The 18532-nt window shown below is 37.7% G+C and overlaps 1 protein-coding gene and 1 pseudogene across 1 annotated transcript in view; one reads left to right on the top strand and one right to left on the bottom strand.

The window, feature by feature from the left end:
- The window catches only part of Nek9 (NIMA related kinase 9), a 39642-nt gene that overhangs the window by 3204 nt on the left and 17906 nt on the right, over positions 1–18532 (bottom strand). Inside the window, exons 11-21 of the mRNA XM_076849841.2 lie at positions 17321–17465; positions 16482–16682; positions 16103–16149; positions 13555–13710; positions 11709–11817; positions 10907–11068; positions 9104–9274; positions 8783–8842; positions 3806–4020; positions 2623–2784; positions 754–963 (exon numbers count right to left, since the gene is read on the bottom strand). Of these exons, the coding sequence (XP_076705956.1) occupies positions 754–963; positions 2623–2784; positions 3806–4020; positions 8783–8842; positions 9104–9274; positions 10907–11068; positions 11709–11817; positions 13555–13710; positions 16103–16149; positions 16482–16682; positions 17321–17465 (1638 nt within the window). The remainder of the gene's footprint in view (positions 1–753; positions 964–2622; positions 2785–3805; positions 4021–8782; positions 8843–9103; positions 9275–10906; positions 11069–11708; positions 11818–13554; positions 13711–16102; positions 16150–16481; positions 16683–17320; positions 17466–18532) is intronic.
- On the top strand, positions 4409–4509 carry LOC143396020 (U6 spliceosomal RNA; annotated as a pseudogene).

The raw sequence follows: 18532 nt of genomic DNA, 5'->3' as shown, positions 1-18532 counted from the left end.
CCATCATTTGTGAAGTGCTTTTCCCAAATCATTTAACCTGAATCTAATCAAACCTTAAATCCAACTTCTAGTTTTCAGAAAAGACACAGTGAAAGAAGGACAAATTAAATAATACCCCAGGGAAACAAGACAGATCTAAAACATGGGACACTTAAACATCTGGCCCAATTTATTTAAAAAAATCAACATCATGAAACTATTTAAAGTAGTGACAGTGGTGTAGGCAATTGTTCTAGGTTAAAACAAGGCCAATCAAATACAATGTGGTCTTCCTGACTCAATTCTAGTCTGATAAAGGGCATTTTTGTGGAAAAACTAGGAAAATTTCACAGTGGGGTACTACATGAAATTGAGAATATTTATTTAGTGTCAATTTGTTAGGTGTGATAATAAAAATACTGTTGTCTAGGACAATGAATATCTTTATTTTAGGAAATGTGAGGCTTAACATCTTTCATAATAAAAGTAAAAGAAAAAAGCAAATAGGAACAACAAACAGGGAAAAAACCACACACACACACACACACACACACACACACACACACACAATGGAAGTTAGGTGATGACATTGATTCAATCCAGGTGCCTGAACAAGGTCCAATACTTCTGGGATTCATTACAAAATTTACACCATGAAAGGTACAGACTTGCAAAAAAATTAATGTATCCAGTGCTTGGTGTTTTGTTTCTGTGATTAAAAAAAAAAAAAAAAAAAAAGACTCAGAAACCGAATGATTCTTTCAATGCTCTCACCTGCTGCCCTCCTTCTAATTTTTTGTTCAGCTTCTGCAGTTGTGTAAAAATCTGGAGGTTTTCTTCCTGGAGCTTCTGTTGTTCAGTCAGACACTTTAACACCAAACCCTGCAATCTCTCCACCTCCATCTGCAGAGTGCTGCACACACAGGCAGGAGTCAACGGTGTTCCCTTCCCAGCACATGGTACTGCAGGATTCAGCCGTGATGGCTGGGGACAAGAAAGAGAGATTGCAGGACAGTCTGCTCAGGTGCTATAGTTCCCCAATCCAAACAGATTTTACTTTTAAACTATGATGATAAAACATATACACACAAGAACAGGTCTAAGAGAAAAAGAAAAGTGCTGGGATTACATAGTGCCCGGAACTGACAGAACAAGGGAACTCTCAACACCTTCATCTCTACTAGGTTAACGTAAAAGAACAGTGACCTATTTTGAAGGATTCTGTAAACAATTTTAAAGTGCATGATTTAGTTTGGAACAAGTCCTTCTGATCACAGTGGAGGACAGTGTGATCTAAAGGGTCAACGTTTATGAAATGTAGTGGATCAGTCTGAAAAATTTGAGAGGTGTGACTGCCAGCACAATTCAAGAAGGCTAATTCACCATCGTGTTTCAAAGGTTTCATTACTTCTTCTGGGAAGGTTTTCAATTATCCTAGTCTGAATTTTCTTCCTTCTTCTATTGTACTTTCCTAATAGCCAGGGTCAACAAATGACAGCCCATGTGCCGATTCTGGCCTACTGCCTGTTTTATAAATAAAGTTTTATTGAAAGACAAGCATGCTCATTCATTATGTATATGGGTCAAGCATCCCTAATCTGAAAATTCCAAATGCTCCCAAATATAAAACTTTTGGGCATTACTGACATGATGCCTATGAAAAATTCCTCATCTGACTTCATGTGATGGATAGTGATCAAAGAACAGGCACAATAAAATAGTGTATAAAATGTCTATAAAATATAAATTTTGTGTTTAGACTTGGGTCCCAGTTCCAAGATCTCATTATGTACATGCAAATATTAAAAAATCTGATAAAATTTGAAATCCAAAACACTTCTGGAACTCAAGCATTTTGGATAAAAGATACCCATCCTGTATTTGGGGTTGCTTTTGTGCTGTGATGTCAGAATTGAATAGTTCTAAGAGATTGAATGGCCTGCAGAATCTAAAATACTTACTACCTGGCCTTCTATAGAAAAGTTTGTTGCCTTCCCATCCAGAAGTTTTTTTTCCCCATATCCTTTAAAAAAACTTTTTAAAACATTTGTTCTTTTTAGATATACATGACAACAGAGAATATTTTGACATATTATACATACATGGAATATAACTTCCCATTCTTGTGGTTGTACTTGATGGGGTGTTATCCTGGTCATGCATTCACATAAGAGATAGAAAAGTTATGTCTGACTCATTCTACTGTTTTCTTGGTTTGCAGTTTTATTGAAGTATTTACCACAATTTCATTTCTGCTGAGACTGGGTGCACCTGTTACTCCTGCCCTGTGCTTCAAGCATTACTTCTTATAGTTACAACTTCCAACCCATCCTAGCAGTATCATAAAAAACTGAATCAGAATTCCAGAACTTCAATTTTGGTACTTTTGAGGCAGAGAGAAAAGAGAACGCTCAGTGTAAAAAGATGTTAATCTTCCAGAAATGCAATAGGTAAAATACTGATCCAAGGCAGCTCAGTTTAGCCTTGGGTGGAAAGTTATAGGACTAGTAGACAGAAGAGTACAGAGTGGATGCAGGGCAGCCAGAAGACCAGGGAAGCCAGGGGACACAGTGAGTCCAGAAGGACCAGGCAAAGCTTGCAGTTACTCTACTCAGTTGGCAATTCAAGGTAAAAAGCTGTTACCCAGGCTCCCATTGGGGACTTGTGCTCTGGAGGAACTGTGGAGGGCACTTTGAGTCCTTGCAGCTCTTCATAGGGCAGGGTATCTTTTTCAGATTCTGAAAATGCTGCACTCAGGGGAGATGGGCTATCAGGCATGGGGATGAATTCTGCATTTTCCAGCTCCTATGTACATGAGAAAGAATCTCATCAATTGTTTGCAGAAATTTTATTTCTCTCAAATTCCCTTACTTTTGCTCTAGCTTTCATTCTGTTGTGACATCAGCACCCTCTAGTGGGCAGATTAGCTGTGGTTAACAACATAGCTCACCCTTACTGGGAACAAAACCACCAAACCTTTCAGTGGTAGAGTAACAATGATGCAAATTCAGACTCAAGTTCAAGAACAGAGTCTGGAGTATTTGGTGCATTTCCAACACACTTAATTCTGCACAGGCTATTCAATGAGTGGGGAGGCTTGAATGTGATGACAGTAAGGTTAACTGCTAGACTGCTAAAGACTATGGCTGAGGCTGTGCTTATATTCTTCAAATAACTATCAAGTTTAGTCTTGTTGGTTAAGGAACTTTAAATCTGTAGTTCTTTTTTTTTGAGAAAAAATTTTAAACTTCACAAACTTTATGTTTACGAATACAATACAAATGGGCAAAGGAAGCTAATAAAAACCACCAGCAATTCACCAGATAACCACTGTCAAAATGATCACTATACAGTCTTGTTCATATTCTTTTGTGTAACATATTTAATTAACTTTCTACAAAAATAAATATATTTCAATATCATTTTTACTATCTGAACCTCAACTTTGATAAATTGTATTTATATTGTAAGGCATTCCAATTGCCCCAATATTCCACTTTTAAAAAGAGAACAAAAATCTATGAACTTCTTAGTATTTGCACACATGCACTACAAAAACTGACTTCTAAGTAGATTACATATTAATGTACAGTCTATTTAAGTAATACAAATATGAGGATGTTTTCTATCACTTTTATTAGAAAGAAAAAAGGAATTAACATTTTGGTGATTTCTTTCCAGGTAGAAATCAGAAACCTAGATTCTTGCCACAAAACAGTTTAACAGGACAAGGTAAACCAAGAGATCCTGAGATCTCTTTTCCAGTCCTTGCAAAGGGATATATATATATATATTTTATCTGAGGTATATCTTCCAAAAGAATTACCTTACGAAGCCAACCAGGACAGGAGCTGCTAGCCCCACAACTATTCCCCATGGCCTCCGTGGGACTGATTAAACCTTCCATTCCTCGGTCTGCTTCCATTGTTCCTCGGAAGCCTCCACTTGGGTCAGGAGTTTCAGATTCCTGCTGACTGTCCTCCTCTTCGCCACCACCACCAGGGCCGCCGCCACCAGCTCCTGGGCTAGAGTTCTGAACCACTGACGGATAAATGGCACAGAAGTATAGAGCTTTGCTATGAAGTAATAAAGATTTAGCTTCTAATGGTCCCACTTACCCCTGGAAAGGTTCCTAAGAGTTGCATGAAGTAGAATGGCTATAGTGCAAGTCAGATATTTGAGACTAAATTGTTAAGTTTTTATACAAGGTATCTTTATGACAGGATCTTCATAACTGAAGTTCATTTCTATTTTCTGAATTTGCTTATCCTATATTCATAGCAGATTATCAATATTATAATGCATTACCGAACAATCCCTTCAAACACAGTTCACTAGATGGAGTGCCCATGCTTACTATGCATCTTTAGCAAATACATTCAGACTCCAGCATCCTCCACTGACATTCACCTCATATAAAAAGTTTAAATGCTTGCTTCAGCATCACTATTCTAAAATGGAAATGATACAGAGATTAGCATGGCCTTGCACAAAGATGACATGTAAATTTGTGAAATGTTCCATATTATATAAAAAATAAAAGTAAAAAGAAGTTCACAAAAACATTTGAGTCAAACATCTCTTAAAGTTGCCAGATAAACTCACCACTGGCAACTCCCTGTCTGGGGAAACACTCAAATGGTGAATTCTTCAACATTCATCTAAGTGTTAAATTCTTTGATGATTATTTGTATGTTTTTATTTTATTTTATTTTTAAAAATATTTATTATTTAGTTTTTGGTGGACACAATATCTTTGTTTGTATGTGGTGCTGAGGATCGAACCCGGGCTGCACGCATGCCAGGCGAGCACGCTACCGCTTAAGCTACATCCCCAGCCCCAATTATTTGTATGTTTAAAAAAAATTTTTTTTTTCTACTAGGGATTGAACTCAGGGACACTTTACCACTAAGCCACATCCTGAGCCCTCTCTATTTTTAAATTTTGAGATGGGGCCTTGCTAAGTTGCTGAGGCTAGCCTCAAACTTGTAATTCTCCTGCCTCAGCCTCCTCAGTTGCTGGGATTACAGGCATGTGTGACTATTTGTATTTATTTTAAAAATATGGCTGGTTCAAGCTACTATAATTAAGACTAGCTGATGTGCACTCAGGAAATGCAAATGAATTTTGATGTGGGCCAAAGAAAAATATAAGAAAATAAATTTGCCCAAAGCTAAAAAAAATATTTCTTGAATCGAGGTACAGTAGCACCAAGAGACTCAGGAAGTTAAGATAAGAGGATTCCGGGGCTGGGATTGTGGCTCAGTGGTAGAGCACTTACTTAGCACAGGCAGGACTCAGTTCGATTCTCAGCACCACATAAAAATAAAGGCATTGTGTTGTGTTCATCTACAAAAAAAAAAAAAAAAAAAAAAAAAAAAAAAATTCTCTCTCTCCTTAAAAAAAAAAAAAAAAAGATAAGAGGATTCTAAGTTTGAAGTCAGTCTCAGCAATTTAGCAAGACTGTCTCAAAATGAAAAACAAAAAGGAGATGTAGTTCAGTGGTAAAACACCCTTGGGTTCAATCTCAGTACAAAAAATAAAAATAACTGTTCATAATATATTCTAAGGTTAAATGTAAAGGATTGCTTATCATCATCCCATGTTATGCTGGCTTGAGGACTGACTACTATGCTACACTAGGATCCTACTCCGGCAGCTTTAGATATGTAGATTCTAACATAAGCTCTTGAAGTTTGTTTTTTTTACTCTAAGTGGCTTTTAAGAATTATGTTACATGTGAGATAAACAGAAGACCATTTTCATATATACAATTTTTCATGCTAACAATGAAATAAATACATGATGCTATCACTAAAAGTAGAATTGTGCTATCCAATAGAGTAGCCTTTAATTGTATGCAGCTGCTGTGTGCAGTGGCACATGCCTATAATCCTAGTGGCTTGGAAGGCTGAGGCAAGAGGACAGCAAGTTCAAAGCTAGCCTCAGCAACTAAGCGAGATCCTGTCTCCAAATAATATAAAAAGGGCTGGGAGCCAGGAGCTGTGGCACACACATGTAATTCCACCGGCACAGGAGCCTGAGGCAGGAGGACTGCAGTTCAATGCCAGCATCAACAAAAGTGAGGTACTGAGCAGCTCAGTGAGACCCTGTTTCTAAATAAAATACAAAATAGGGATGAGGATATGACTTAGTGGCCGAGTGCTCCTGAGTTCAATTCCCCAGTACATGCCCACCCTCCCAGAAAAAGACTGGGGATATGGCTCAGTGGTTAAGTGCCCCTGGGTTCAATTCCTGGCTAAGTAAAAAAAATGTATGTAGTCATTTAAATTTAAATAAAATTACGATGTGATTCTGCAATCTGTATACGGGGTAAAATGGGAGTTCATAATCCGATTGAATCAAATGCATGAAATATGATATGTCAAGAGCTTTGTAATGTTTTGAACAACTAATAATAAAAAATTAAAAATAAATAAATAAATTTAAATAAAATTAAAAATTCAGTTCCTCAGTCACATTAGCCACTTTTTGAGCACTCTATAACCACATGAGGCTAGGGACTACTCTTCTGGATAGCACAGATATGGAACATTCCCACTGTCATTGAAAGCTCTGACACTCATTTTATCTGTTTAGAGAATTCCCTCCTTCTCTGGCTTCCTACCCAGATGAAATCATTCTTGATTAATTTTATTTTTTTTAACATTTTATTTTTTAGTTTTCGGTGGACACAACATCTTTATTTTTTATTTTTTTATGTGGTGCTGAGAATCAAACCCAGCACCCCATGCATGCCAGGTGAGTGAGCTACCGCTTGAGCCACATCCCCAGCCCTTAATTTTATATATGTCATTTCTTCTTAAAAAGATTTTATCAATATATGTGTAATGTATCTTTAATCAATATATTATTTATTTATTCATTTTTTAAAAAAGAGTCTCTCAAGAGCTGGGAGGGATATTTTTTAAAAAATATTTATTCTTAAGTTTTATGCGGACACAACATCTTTATTTTACATTTACGTGGTGCTGAGGATCGAACCCAGTGTCTCGTGCATGCTAGGCAAGCATTCTACCACTGAGCCACAACCCCAGCCCCAAGCGATATATTTATTTGGTTTGTTTAAAAATTTCATAAAAAGGTGCCAGGTGTGATGGCACACTTCTGTAATCTCAGCAACTTGGGAGGCTAAAGCAGGAGGATCACAAGCTCAAAGCCAGCCTGGGCAAAATAAAAAATAAAAAGGATGGGGATGCCAGCTCAGTGGTAAAGAGCCCCTGAGTTCAATCCCTAGTATGGCAAATATAAATTATAAAATAAAAATAAACTTTATGAAAAGGTACATAGTCTGCTGAAACTTGCTTTTTACACTTTAAACTATAGACTATTTGGAGGTGCTGTTCATTTTCACTCTTGTACAAATGGAACAAGAAACAAGGAACACTCTTCCTTGCAATGGAAGGGTATGACATATTTAATCAATAAATATTCACACAGCATCTTCCATTTGCCAGACGCTCTTCTAGGTAATATGGATAAATTTAATGAATTAAAAAAAATACAAAAATTTCTGCTCTTGCTTGAAAAAGAGAACTGTGCTTAGCAAAATGATATTTAATCATTTGTGACAGGCATTAACATGCACAATCAGAAATCATGAGCAATGGATTACTTAAGGAAACCAATAAAAAGTATAAAGAGGTAACGTATATGTAAGTTAAAGTTCAAAAAGTCTAGATAAGATTTTAAACTGTTTCTTTTGGGAGAATTAATCTGCTTTTATCTGTTGGATTCCATGAAAAAACTGGTCCTGAGATACCAAATCTACAGGAACTTCTAGCAGGTGAAAGACCAAGGAGGAATAGTCAATTTCATGGATAGTCCTAAGTAACAGAGAAACATGGAGAAAGCAGTTAAAGGAAAATTATCAGAAAACTCAGGCTCATTTTTCTTTCTTTCTTTTTCTTTTTGGTAATGGGGGTGGAACTCAAGGGCATTCAACCACTGAACCACATCGCTAGCCTTATTTTGTATTTTATGTAGAGACAGGATCTCACTGAGCTCTTAGCACCTTGCTTTTGCTGAAGGTGGTTTTGACTTGCAATCCACTTGGCTCAGCCTCCTGAGCTGCTGGGATTACAGGTGTGTGCCACCGCACCTGGCTTGGTTCGTTTTCCTAATTATGTTGAAAGTTTAGGTGACTTTCATTTCTGGTAGCCTGTTTTTTTTTTTTTTTGGTGTGTGTGCGGAGGTGGGGGGGGCGGTGGTGGTGGTGGTACCGGGGATTAAACCCAGGGGCACTCAAACACTGAGCCACATCACTAGACCTATTTTATATTTTATTTAGAGATGGGTTCTCACGAAGTTGCTTAGTGCCTCATTTTTGCTGAGGCTGCCTTTGAACTTTTGGTCCTCCTGTCTCAGCCTCTTGAGCCACTGGGATTACAGGTGTGTGCCACCAGTGTGGCTATGATAGCCTGTTTTGAAGGATGGTTTCTATAGAATGGAATACCCCAGAGAATACAATGGCACAAAGGACAGAGAGAACACATGGCCCCTAGGAGAGTAAGGAAAGGATCAGCACAAGTTACAGTATGAGAAAGCCACTAATTACTTCCATATGTGTTGAAGGCAAAAAATGTACTCTACCCAGAGCACAATGTAAGTCATGACTTATTGTGAAACTCACCAACATAGTATCTTTCCTCTTAATCACTATATATACTTCATTTCCCAAAGAAATTTTCTGTTTTCCCTTTAGTTTTGGAGAGTACATGAACTCTAACCCAACGACCCATTCTTCAGAAAACCAGTGGTACCTGAGATATTGCTACTTACCAGTTCCGATGGAGAGGCCACTGCTGTTAGAACGGATGGTTTTAGAATTCAAGACTTTCTCTGAGGAAACATATTCAGTCAGTAAGCATTGTATATAGACACAGGCAGGAAAAGTGAGGAGAAATCAGGAGGGAGGTAATAATTGCTATCTCAGACTCCAGATAACTTCACAATGATTAGGGCATGTTGTCCATTATAAGACTTAGAGTAGTAGCCTCTTTACTACAGGAATTTTTTTCCCCAAGAATATGACCAATAGTACTGTAGGTGTGGATCAAGCCTGTCCAAGCCATCCCAATCCCTCACATATGAAACCCTTACCAACTATGAGAATGGTGTGCCAACCATGGCAGGATAGATCTGGGACATGATGCAGAGATCCGAAAATAGGCCGAGGCCATGAGGTACAGATATCAGAACCATGTGGTCTCTCTGTGGGGGTCATTGCCAGGCGACCATTACCACCATTTCCCCAAGCAAAAATGTGATTATCTAGAAAAAAAAAATTAAACAGAATATCATTTAATGGAACACTGGCCTCCCAACTTTTTGAGTTCCCCATCTTTTCAGAGATAGAAAACTGTCCCAAATGAGGGTAATTTGTTTATTCCCCTACAGAAGCCTAAATTCCTCCTGATCCCACCCAGGTAAAAAATAAATAACAAACAATAACAAGAATAACACAAAACCCCCAGCTCCTATGTATTGCCATTCATACACTGCTTTACTCACTCAACAACTTTTTACTGGTCATTCAAACATTTATTAGACATCTACTTCATGACAGGCACTGCCTGAGGTGAATTAGCAGTGAACAAAATTAAGTCCCTGCTCCTCTGGAACCAACACTGGAGCGGGAGAGACTAATAATATACGAAGAAATATCTAATGCTTCAGGGAGTAATATGTGTTATGAAGGAAGATAAGTGGAGATGAAAAATTAGCAGAAAAAAAGAATAATCACAGGAAGGGGTTTATTATAGAAAGGGTGGTCAGAGAAGTACTTTTGGATGCTTAAGTAGAAATGTGGTTGAAATGAGGGAGAGAGTTTCTAGGCAGATGGAACAGCAAATGCAAGGTAAAATAAGTGCAAAAGGACGAGGAGGAGCTTGTGGCTGGAGCAAAGTAACAAACGACAGAGTGGTCAAAGGAGAGATGAGGAGATGGTTGGAGTTCTGGTTATATAGGACTGTAGAGGCTACTATGATGACTCTGGTTTTTCCTGACTGATGTAGGAAGCCCTTAGAGGTTCTGAACAGGAGGTATTTAAAAGGATCCCTGAGGCTACAATGAGGAAAAGAAACTGCAAAGAAGTCAGGGTGGAAGTGGGGAGATCAGCTATAGTAAGTGGTGATGATAAGTTGTTGGATATGTTTTGAAGATAATTAATAGGATTTGCTGATGAATGGGATGAAGGGTATAGGATGGAGCTGCCACTTATAGACAGGAAGGCTGCAGAGTAACATGTTTTGGGCATAAAATAAGAATACATTGTTTGTCTATGATGCCAAATCCAGAATCCTGATTCTTATCCAAATCAGGCCTTTTTGCTTTTAATTCGAAGGAGGGGTTCTATCTATACTAATGATTATGCTAAGATAATAGGCATTAGGAATCACCTAGGATAACTGGGCTATCTTTTGTAACACTTAGATTGAGGGGCTGTTGAATAATATAAAGTTTCAGGAATGAACTCACTCTGGAGAGAGGACTGAGCACTGGAAGAAGTTGGATGCCTCTAGTTGGACGCCTCTATCATAGTATTGAAAGATCTGCCTATATTCTTTCCAGTTACCTAGTTACTGATAATTGGCACCAGTGTGTTGCTTGGCAAGCTATAGACAGAAATTCTTGATAATTCTGAAAACATTTTACCCAAAAAATTAATTAAAAATTTAAAAGGAAGGAATTTAGAAATCAACTCATTATTATCCAGAAATCTGACCCTTAAAAAAATTACTATATTTAACACACAAAAAGTCAATGAGTCTTAAGATATATAATAATTTGCCATTGATTTCCTATAAATAAAAAAGTAAATCATAATCCAGCTATATAAAAACTAGTCCCAATAAAAACATACCCATATGTTCAGAAAGCTGGAAATGACAAGTACAGACTCACCATCAGTGGCAGCAATGGTGAACTCATCACCACAGGAGACTCTGATCACTTGCTTCCCACCAAGGGGTCCCCCCAACAGGTTGATTCCCAGACGCTTCTTGTAATTCCCAACGCCCAGCTGACCACACTTATTACAGCCAAAGGTCAGTAACCGGCCTCGCTCTGAAAGAGAAGCCAAAATAAATAACCAGGCACAAATGGGTTACCGAAGGAAGACATAATGAGTCCCTGCATTAGTGTCTGGTTGTTAGCTAGCCACATGATCCTGGATCTATGGAGGCTACACAATCTAAGCACTGCAATCTGTTAGATCCATTAAGCGACTCAATATTTTATTCTGTCTCCAATATTGTATTTTTAATGTGGAAAATGGGTACTACCTAACTTCTAATACATAAAGGGTACTAATTAGAGACAATATGTCAGGCATTAGAGGTGTGGTATTCTCAGAGAAATATATTTATCATGCATTTATAATGATTAACAGTAAAAAATGTGTGCTTGAATGCCTGATTGTTAATGACAATACTAGATGGGGAAAATCAGGAAGATGAAAATGTCATTAAGAAAAGCTAACACATTGGCTTGGAAGTCTGAGGCAGGAGTACTGTGAGTTTAAAGCCAGCCCCAGCAACTCAGTGACACTCTGTCTCTAAATAAACTATAAAAAGGGCTGTGGATGTAGCTCAGTGGTTGAGCGTCCCTGACTTAATTCTCAGTACCAAAAAAAAAAAAAAAAAAAAAAAAGCAAAGCTAACACTTGAGCTCCTAAGGGACACAATATAGTTGAAAATCAACTCACCATCAATAGCAGCTGTATGGGTCTTGCCTGGGGCAATGGTACGAATCTTATAAAAGGACAGTTGCTTGGCCAATGTAAAGGAGGTAGTGTAGGGAACCTCATGGTATGCCTGAAACAAGTAAAAGAGAAAGCAAAGATTTGTGAGAGAAAAAATGGAAAAATAATCAGGCTGAGAATGGATGAGGACCAAATGAATGGTTGCCAAGAAAAGAGTGTAGGTAACTTTCCATTTTAACACAATAAAAAAAGAAACAAGCTCAAAATGCAAACACAGAATTTAGCATATGAAGCAAGGCTTTCTGAAAATAAATTTTTACATTCTAAATTAAGATATATCACACAAAAACTCTCCATCCCAGAAGTATTTATGTAAGGATACAATTATTGACATCTGCCTTGGTTTCACAATGCATACCTCAAAAGTGCAGGGAATTCAAATCCTGAAGATTCTCTCCAGCCTATGAAACATCATGTGATCTAACTTCATCTAGGGGGTCAATAGTGTTTAACTTCTTAAAAACCCATGTTGAATTAGTATAAAAATATCCTCCCCTATAAGTTTAAAATTTCACAACAAATCCAATATTCCAACCCAACAAAAAATCAAACAGTATAATTCTGAATATGCCTTTCAAACTACACACTCCCCAGTCTCGCCCAGAGTTTATACTTACCTGAAAATTGCTACTTCACAGACTGCTTAAAATTTAACTTTTGTGTTTTTCTTTTTAATAGGTTAGCAATTTGGGGTATAGTATTTAGGTAATTTGATCAAGGTCAAATTGTAAACTTTGCCTTTTATCAAGTGGTTGAGTTCTAGGGCTGTGTTAGTCTACCTTCTATCATTAACTTTTATGTTTTTCATTGAGTCAGAAAAATTCTTGTTACTTTGGTTCTTTAGAAATGACAAAAACTGGAGCTGGGGAGATAGCTTGGCTGGTAGAGTGCTTGCCTTATATGCACAAAGCCCTGGGTCTGATCCCCAGCACCATCACCAAAAGAAAAGAAAAAAGAAATGACAAAAACTCATCATACTTACACAAAGAGGAACCTACGATTTAGTATCAGTGGTGAATTTCATGACATCCTTGCAGGGGGAGAATGGCAAGTATACTTAATAAGTCTATACAGGATCAGTAATTTGAGAACAATAAATCTGAAAAACTCTCCAGGGGGTAATGAATGGAAATGTTACTTTTTTTTCATGTTAATTTTCTTGTTCCTCTTTTAATAATAAGGTAGAATCTGAATTTTTTCATTTTGTTCTTTATAATCAATTTATTTACTGAGGCATGATATACTGCAAAATACCATACAGCATGATATATATTTTTGTGTGTGTACCCATTTGTAAAACCACCACCAGATCAAGACAGAAATCATTCCCATCACCCCAGGATCCCTCTCACCTCTTCTGATAATAACCAGACCCCTTCACCCAGAGGTAACCACTATTTTGATTTCTGCCGTCCGAAGTTAATTCTGCCTGTTCTTGAAGTTCACCTAATTGGAATCATATAGTATGTGTGGCTGGTTTCTTTTGCTAAAAATAATATATGTGAGATCATCACCTTATTTAAAAAAAAAAAAAAAATATATATATATATATATATTAGTTGTAGATGGACAGTCAATACCTTCATTTCATTCATTTATTTTTTTATGTGGTACTAAGGATCGAACCCAGGGCCTCACACATTCTAGACAAGTGTTCTACCACTGAGCTAAAACCTCAACCCAGCTTCATTCTTAAATCAAATACCATGGTCACTGACCAATAATCCCAAAGAAATTTCAACCAGGAGAAGTTCTAATGGTATGGTTGGGACTTGGAGGGGGCACTCACTTCATGGTTGATGATTCCAGACATGCATTGATTCAGACCCAATTTATTGAATTCATTAAGTCCACAAGCCAGCACTTTGCCTGACTGGGTCAGCAGGAAGGTCCCATCACAGCCACACTGAACTGCAACAATGATCAAGGCCTTAGGAACATCTACCTGTAAGGGAAAAGTAAGTTGGAAGAAAATTAATCCCAAATATGTAACTCATGTTTGAAAAAAAATTCCAAAATTCTTTCAGAAGCAACATGTTGCATTTAGCAGAATGACAACAGGGAAGTAGAGGATGGTCCATTCTCTTCAGATTTGCCCATCAGCTTAAGGGCTAGTATTTCCAACCAGGAAGAAAAAAGTGGCAGTTCCAGTTCAACTAGATAGTCCCTGTCTGTTTTAGTAACAGATCCTACTTTTCTGAAGGAGAAGACTGCTCAAAACAAGCTGGAAAGGAGATGCTTGAATCCCTTGCTGGTTTCATCCTCTGAGACAGAGGGCTTCTTGACAGCCATCGAAGACACTTAATGGACCTGTGGGTTCCAAGCTGTTCATTTTATAAGAGAGGTGACAGGGTACTGAGATGGCAGCTAGGACTTCCAAATGCCCATATTCTTTTTTTAAAAACTTTAAAAAAAAATTTTTTTTTTTGGGTATAGTCCGAGAAGGGGAATAGCTGGGTCAAATGGTGGTTCAATTCCCAGCTTTCCAAGGGAAAGCTATACCCAAAAGACCTAAAAAGAGCATACTACAGGGACACAGCCATATCAATGTTTATAGCAGCACAATTCACAATAGGTAGAATGTGGAACCAACCTAGATGCCCTTCAATAGATGAATGGATTAAAAAAATGTGGCATTTATACACAATGAAATATTACTCAGCACTAAAAAATAACAAGATCATGGCATTTGCAGGGAAATGAATAACATTAGAGCAGATTATGCTACATGAAGTTAGCCAATCCCTAAAAACCAATGCCGAATGTCTTCTCTGATATAAGGGGGGTGACTCAAAATGGGATAGGGAGGAAGGGCATGAGAAGACTACCACTAAATAGGGAAGAGAGGTGGGAGGGGAAAAAGAGGGAGAAGGGGAATTGCACGGAAGATGGAAGGAGAACCTCATCATTATAGAGAATAGATGTATGATGTTGTGATGAGAAAAAGAAAAAAAAGTGTATCACATTAGATTGGATAGAGAGAAATGATGGGAGGGGAGGGGAAGAGTAGGGGGGATAGGAAGGGCACAGAATAGAATAGACATTATGATTGCTGTATGTATATAGGTGACTCTATGACCAGTGTGATTCTGCAATCTGTACAATTAGAAAAATGAGAAATTATACCCCAATGATTCAAATGTATGAATTGCCAAGATCATTGAAATGTCATGTGTAGCTGAAAAAAATATATATATATATAAAAAAAACAGATAAGACAAGTGGTAAGATGGTGAATATAAACTCAAATCATGAAACCAAATGTCTAGTGGAGTTACTGCTATCATATCCACACACTGGTCAAAGAAGGGAAAATCTGAGCCATAATAAAATTAATAAGAGAATTGGATTGGAAAAAAATTGTTTTTTTAGTTATACATGACAGTAGAATGTACTTGGACAAATTATACATATATGGAGTATAACTTCCCATTCTTCTGGTTGTGAAAATACATTGGTCGTGTATTCATACATGAACATAGAAAAGTTACATCTAATTCATTCTACTATCTTCCTTATTCCCATTCCCTTTCTCTTCCCTTCATTCCCCTTTGTCTAATCCAAAGTACTTCTATTCTTCCCTACCTCCCCCCACTTATTTTGAGTTAGCATTCGCAAATCTGAGAGAACATTTGCAAATGCCCACATTCTTCTTTAGCTAATGTGTACGAAACCTGAAGCCTCAAACCTCACAATTTCTACGATAGCTTTCAGAAGAGCAACTGCTGTGAATCCCATCGAGGGTGGACCCCACAAAAACACCAGTTAATTTTAAAATGTAAATAAAAACTTGTAATAGTAAATGGTATAGTCAATGGTAGGTACCCCTCCAGCCTATGCCCCAGGGGGGTGTGAGAGAAGATGACGACTTTCCCACAGCTGGTTTCAACTCCAGCGAGCCTCTCAAAGTGCCAGCTCTCGAAGTGCTGAGTAATTAGATATGAAGATTTGCACCACATGATTCCTAAACAAAAACTATTTCATCTGGTGTTTAACATAGAAACCACGAGGAGAAAATGGCTGTGTTAAGAGATAGCATATTGCTTTCCAGTATGTTCCTGAGGAGTTTTCTATGTATATTTAACAGTATGTGACTTTTCCTCTGAATATGCTGATTTTAGCTCTCATCCCTGAGTAAGATGTGACTCTACTGTGTCCACAGTAGTTGTATCCATTATGATTTAGTCAGATGAAAAGACCACACAACACTAACCCAGGAATCCTAGATTGTCAAAATACTTTAGAAATTAACACCTTGATATGAAGAGTCAGGAAAAGAATGTGTTCTTCCTATGTGACTTAGATAAGCTTTAGGAAGAAGCTGCTTCTGATTTTACCTTTTGTGGCGTATAGTAATCCTCTTCTGAATCTAAACCCAGTCGTCCTGAAACACAAATAAGAAACAAAGTCATTCGGATTACAGTCTTCTTTCAAATGAAGATGTTCTACAGAGTCTCTTTAATGAAATTAACACTTCTCTTTTTTTTTAATATTTATTTTTTAGTTGTAGTTGGACACAATACCTTTATTTTACTTATTTATTTTTATGTGGTGCTGAGGATCATACCAGGGCCTCGCGTCTGCTGTGTACGCGCTCTACTGCTAAGCCATAACCTCAGCCCTGGAATAGAGCTACGTGATATGTTTGGATGCATGCAAATCTGAAGTTGGATTGTGCACCGGGGAAGAAGTAAACACAAGTAAGGCTACACTTACCATATTCTCCACAGCCCCAAGAATAGACTTCCTTATTTCGTGTCAGAACCACTACATGATTATCTCCACAGGAGACCTGTTCCACTGGATTGTTGAGGAAGAAGTTCAATTGCATGGGTTCTAGCACTTCTGGGCCAGCAACCTTGTCCACCCCCATGCAGCCATAATAATCTGATCCAAATGCATACAGCTGACCCTCATCTGCAAAAGAAAAGCAAACAACTCATCACAGGACTGACTTATTTTGTCCAATCAGAAAGCTGGACAGGGCTAAAATGAGGATCCAGCCAATAATCGCACATGAGTTTACTGTATCAGAGAAACCAAAAGGACACATTATGTAAGTCTAGAGCTGTCTGTATTTAAGTCTAGAGCTGTATGTGTTTATTATTACTGTAATAGTTTAAAAATGGCAGTGCTGTCATGTTTAAGGACTCTATCTTAGAGATAAAAAGAGAAGTACCAGGAATCATAAAATGAGTAATGACTAGCCCCAAACTAAATTTAGCTCTTGATCCCGATTTTGTTATCCACAGCCTCCAGAGGTAGTAAGATTATTTTCTCCCTCAAATGGGACACACAATGTATTTCTCCTAATTCTGCCTCTTCTGTGTTATCCACCTCTCCCGTTTGTCTTCTCCCTGCCAATCATTCCCTAAGAACAGCAAATTGGGAGTATTGTTATTAATGGGCATATTTCTCAATGTCTTTGTTTCCTTGAACACTGTTTTTTTTTTTTTTTTTGATGGTGGGGGGGTTAAAATCTTAACTAAAACTGCACAGATTTAAGCACAATCTCTACATTAAATGTACTCAGATGCTTTCTGTTGATGGCTTACCTGTCACACAGACTGTGAAATCATCACCACATGACACCTGACGGATAGCTTTGCCTTGCAACTTTTCCACATGCTTTGGCTGTCGATAGGAAGCTTTGTCTCCATGGCCCAGCTGACCGTGGAGTTTAGTACCTCCTTGCATGTTCTGTGAAATAAAGAGGTCTTGTGAAATTTTAACTTTTCACACTAACAGGCTATCTTTAAAATAACTTCTTTTCTTCTTCTTTGAGTGTGTGTGTGGTGCAGGGATGGTACTGGGGAGCAAACTTAGAATTCTATTTCAGAGCTACATTTCCAGCCCTTTTTATTTTTTTATTTATTTATTTTTTTATTTTTTTTTAAGAAAGAGTGAGAGAGAGGGAGAGAGAGAGAGAGAGAATTTTAATATTTATTTTTTAGTATTTGGCGGACACAACATCTTTGTCTGTATGTGGTGCTGAGAATCGAACCCGGGCCGCACGCATGCCAGGCGAGCGCGCTACCGCTTGAGCCACATCCCCAGCCCTCCAGCCCTTTTTATTTCTGAAACGGGAGTCTTGCCAAAGTGCCCAAACTCGCCTCAAATTTGAGATCTTCTGCCTAAGCCTCCAGGGTATCTGGGATTATAGCTGCACCCAGCTAATATAACCTCTTATGAAGAAAAATAAAAAGGAAAAAAAAAAACAGCTGGAAATTTAGAAATTAGGAAAAAAAATTGGGTAAGGGGATTAAACCTTTTAATAGTAGGTAGTATAAAATCACTGCCCATGGGCTAAAAATTTTAAAAAGTATTAACAAGCCTTAAAAGGATACATTTCTCTTGTTCTTCAACTAACTCTAAGGTGAACTATACATTTAATTATGGATAATTTTGGTCAGTTTACTTGAAACACAGAATAGTTATAAAAAAAAAAAATCTGGCAACATCAAAGAAGCTGCTATACATTACTGAGAACATTCCTGGTGACTTTTCTACAGCTTACAGAGATAAGTAATTCTTTTCAAGGACTCAACTATAAGTCCTTATACAAATGATGTTTAAAACACTGGTTTCACTCTACTTATGGAAGCCACCCCCAAGGGCTAATTCTTTAAGGAACAGGGTCTTAGGAAATAACAGTAAGTCATCACTCTATAACCAAGGCCAAATCATTCTTTCAACCACTCAACAGTTGTGTGCCTACTCCTCACTCATGGGAGATAACTTTAGTACCTGTCCTCATGGAGAAGATA

This window comes from Callospermophilus lateralis, chromosome 3 (genome assembly GCF_048772815.1).
Source record: "Callospermophilus lateralis isolate mCalLat2 chromosome 3, mCalLat2.hap1, whole genome shotgun sequence".
In the NCBI taxonomy this organism is placed as follows: Eukaryota; Metazoa; Chordata; class Mammalia; order Rodentia; family Sciuridae; genus Callospermophilus; species Callospermophilus lateralis.
Note: the sequence above shows the minus strand (reverse complement) of the source record. Positions and strands in the feature narration are given on the sequence as shown.